This window comes from Elephantulus edwardii, unplaced genomic scaffold, assembly GCF_000299155.1.
Source record: "Elephantulus edwardii isolate Elephantulus edwardi_28Jun2011 unplaced genomic scaffold, EleEdw1.0 scaffold00462, whole genome shotgun sequence".
NCBI classification, from domain to species: Eukaryota; Metazoa; Chordata; class Mammalia; order Macroscelidea; family Macroscelididae; genus Elephantulus; species Elephantulus edwardii.
The window spans coordinates 98,978-102,386 of NW_006400212.1; the positions used below are offsets into that span (position 1 = coordinate 98,978).

General features: G+C 37.9%; 1 protein-coding gene and 1 pseudogene across 1 annotated transcript in view; both read right to left on the reverse strand.

The window, feature by feature from the left end:
• The window catches only part of LOC102874325, a 5,721-nt pseudogene extending 4,739 nt beyond the window's left edge, over window positions 1-982 (reverse strand).
• Window positions 983-1,387: 405 nt separating this feature from the next.
• Window positions 1,388-3,409, reverse strand: part of LOC102874724 (zinc finger protein 91-like) — a 19,731-nt gene continuing 17,709 nt past the window's right edge. The window contains exon 6 of the mRNA XM_006902836.1: window positions 1,388-1,500. Within this exon, the coding sequence (XP_006902898.1) occupies window positions 1,388-1,500 (113 nt within the window). The remainder of the gene's footprint in view (window positions 1,501-3,409) is intronic.

Genomic DNA, 3,409 nt, shown 5'->3' on the forward strand with positions numbered 1-3,409 from the left:
TGAGTTTACTTGACTGAGAAAAAGTTTTCCCACATTACTTACATTAGTAAGATTTCTCTCCTGTATGAATTCTTCTATGTTGAATGAGGTTATTTGACTGGGAAAACCTTTTCCCACATTCCTTACATTCATAATGTTTCTCTCCTGTATGAATTCTTTTATGTCGAGTGAGGCCATACAAGCAGGAAAACGTTTTCCCACATTCCTTACATTCATAAGGTTTCTCTCCCGTATGAATTCTTTTATGTCGACTGAGGCAACTTGAGCGGGAAAACCTTTTCCCACATTCCTTACATTCATAAGGTTTCTCTCCTGTGTGAATTCTAAGATGTTCCGTGAGGTAATTTGAGAGTGAAAATGTTTTTCCACATTCCTTACATTTGTAAGATTTCTCTCCTGCATGAATTCTTTTATGAGAAATGAGTTTATTTGATTGAGAAAATGTTTTCCCACATTCCTTACATTCATAAGGTTTCTCTCCTGTATGAATTCTTCTATGTCGAATGAGGATATTTGACTGGGAAAATCTTTTCCCACATTCCTTACATTCATACGGTTTCTCTCCTGTGTGAATTCTAAGATGTTCCGTGAGGTAATGTGAGAGTGAAAATGTTTTCCCACATTCCTTACATTTGTAAGGTTTCTCTCCTGTATGAATTCTTCTATGTCGAATGAGGTTATTTGACTGGGAAAAGTTTTTCCCACAGTCCTTACATTCATAAGGTTTGTCTCCTGTATGATTTCTTCTATGCACAGTGAGGTGCCTTGATCCAAAAAATGTTTTCCCACCGTCCTGACATTCATCAAGGCTCTCTCCCGTGTGAATTCTAGTATGTTTCCCAAAGGAACTTGAATAGGAAAAGGTTTTCCCACATTCCTTACATTCAAAAGGTCTCTCTCCTCTGTGATTTCGCATATGTTCAATGAGGGAAATGGATTGTGAAAAAGTTTTCCCACATTCCTTATATTCATGAGTTCTCATTCTTGCGTGAATTATCAGATGTGGAGCGAAGTCAGTTGATGTGGCACAAGTTTTTCTACATTCCTGACACACGGAAGGTGTCTCTACTCCATCAAGGTTTCTATGAGAAGTCTGGTGACTTGATTGGGAAACTGGTTTCTCACCTTCATTACACCGATCAGATTTCCCTCTTGTAGAAGTTTTCCTATGTCCAGAGAGGTCATGTGATCGAGGAAAGGTTTCCCCACATTTCTTACATTCAAAACTTATCTCTCCCATGTGAACTGTAACCTGCGCCGTGATCTGACTTGATGGTGAAAATGCTTTCACCCATTCTTTACTTGTATTAGGTTTCTCTGCGACAAGTGTCCTTGAATATCTCCTTAGATGTAAAAGAGAAAAAACAGACTTACCACACTTGTCATATCAATACAGCCGACGTACACTCTGAATTTCATTTCCTAGTACAGGCATAATAAGTTTCCCATTTCCTGTACAATCATAAAGCTGATCAAAAATGATAAATATTTGTTGAAAAACTAAAGGAAATGTATTTATAGAGGTTATTCATGTTTCTGTGCATTCATTCCCAATAGTCCACCCCCTGCATCCACAGGGATGAGAAGGCACAAAAATCTTGGCTACGTTTGTCACGTACAATGCGTGGTCTCCGCAAGGTGTGTCCACAACAGGTTTACATCTAGACAATTTCCTTCCAAAGAGGGAAGACTGTAAATTCTGATGCAGCTTTCATGGGTGATTCTGTGCAACCCTTTCGTATACGTCCTGTACTGTTTAATGTCTGGTAAAAAACACACAACACTAGGCTGTAAATAAGTGTGTTCTCATCTGCCCACAATAAAAAAAAATAAAGGCATATGTATTTTCCCTTAGGATTCTCCAAACTCGAATTTTACCAAAACTACGCTCCTCTATTTACCTTTCCAAATTTAAAATTTTTGATGGCTGTCTCTAAAGTTACTGTTTCCTACAAGGTCTTGGAAGATTTTTTTGTTTGTTTTATTTAATTGAAACTCACCTAAAGTCATCATCTTGATTTTGTTCTAAAGCTTCTTTGCCACACAATGTTGACATCTGTTGTAACATGGAAGGCCACAGTGGGCTCGCCCTTAAGAATTTCATCTGTGTATATTCACGGAATAAAGCCTCTTGATCACTAAAGTTTTGAATACCTGCCAAAATCCAAGTACGACAATATAAAACCCAAACCAAAGGGAGTCATAGAGGACAGCCTTCTTTGAAAAAAAAACCCAACAAAACAAAACTATAATGTGAGTCTACTTTTTAGATTCAGGATATTAACAAAGGATAAAAACCCTTAAAATAGAAACAGTTACTGGAAAAATGAAAGGAACCATGACATCATTTGCTTTCCTCGAGGTCGGTAAACAGAAAAATGACGCACACAGGACACATGTCAGATCATAGAGTACACAGACACACCACACAATACACAGAAACACACAAAGAACACACACCACATCACAGAGCAGACACACAACATCTCAGAGTATTCACACAAAGTCACTGAGTACTCACCTTTCACACAAAACACACACAATAGGACAGAGTACACACAGGACACACCACACACAGGAACAGAAAGTACACACAAAACATCACATAGTAATGTCGGAAGCCAGCGATTGTTCAAAACTAGTTTTGAGAAGGACTGTGGGGCTATACCAATAGAAACCGACCCTTAAGGAATGCAATGTGAGGTATATGACCATAAAAACAGACTCAAGGAATATCCAACTTGAATTCTTCTGACTGCACAGAGAATTTTGGAAGTATGTTGTGAACTTATTTTGCTGAATTGGCTGTATTTATTTGGATTGTCTATAAAGGATGAAAAGAACAGAAAACAAGCAAGAATGAATCCTGAAGAAATCATGCTAGTCTTGATGACCACAAAATTATGATTTATACAAAAAAGGGGAAATGTGGGATGCTGAATATCAACTTTAATACTGATAATAAATCAGATGTTATGTTTGGGTAAGAGGAAGTTTGACACAAGGTGGAATTCACGCTGTACCACTAAGGCAATCCTTCAATTTTTACAAAAGTAGGCATTCAGGCAATCCTTAAGAGTCTACACAGATCTTAGTTGGTTTTTACTGAATACCTCCCTCCTGAGTTCAGCATAAGATCAACAACAGAGAAGAATTCGACCTCCTTGGCGAAAGATTTCTCTTTGTGGTCTACTTCCCCATGGTCTTTTCTTACTGCTTACTTCCTGTTGATTCTGTACGAAACCACAGGACAAATTCTGCAAGGAACAGCTGTCTCTTCAAACACACAAATAAAAAAAAAAGGCTTTTCCTACTTCTTTCACTGTAATGCAAGGACTGAGAAAGAGCTTAAGCAAATGAACTATTAACCAATGCATTGGACCAAACTGAGTGTCAATTCCACTACCCA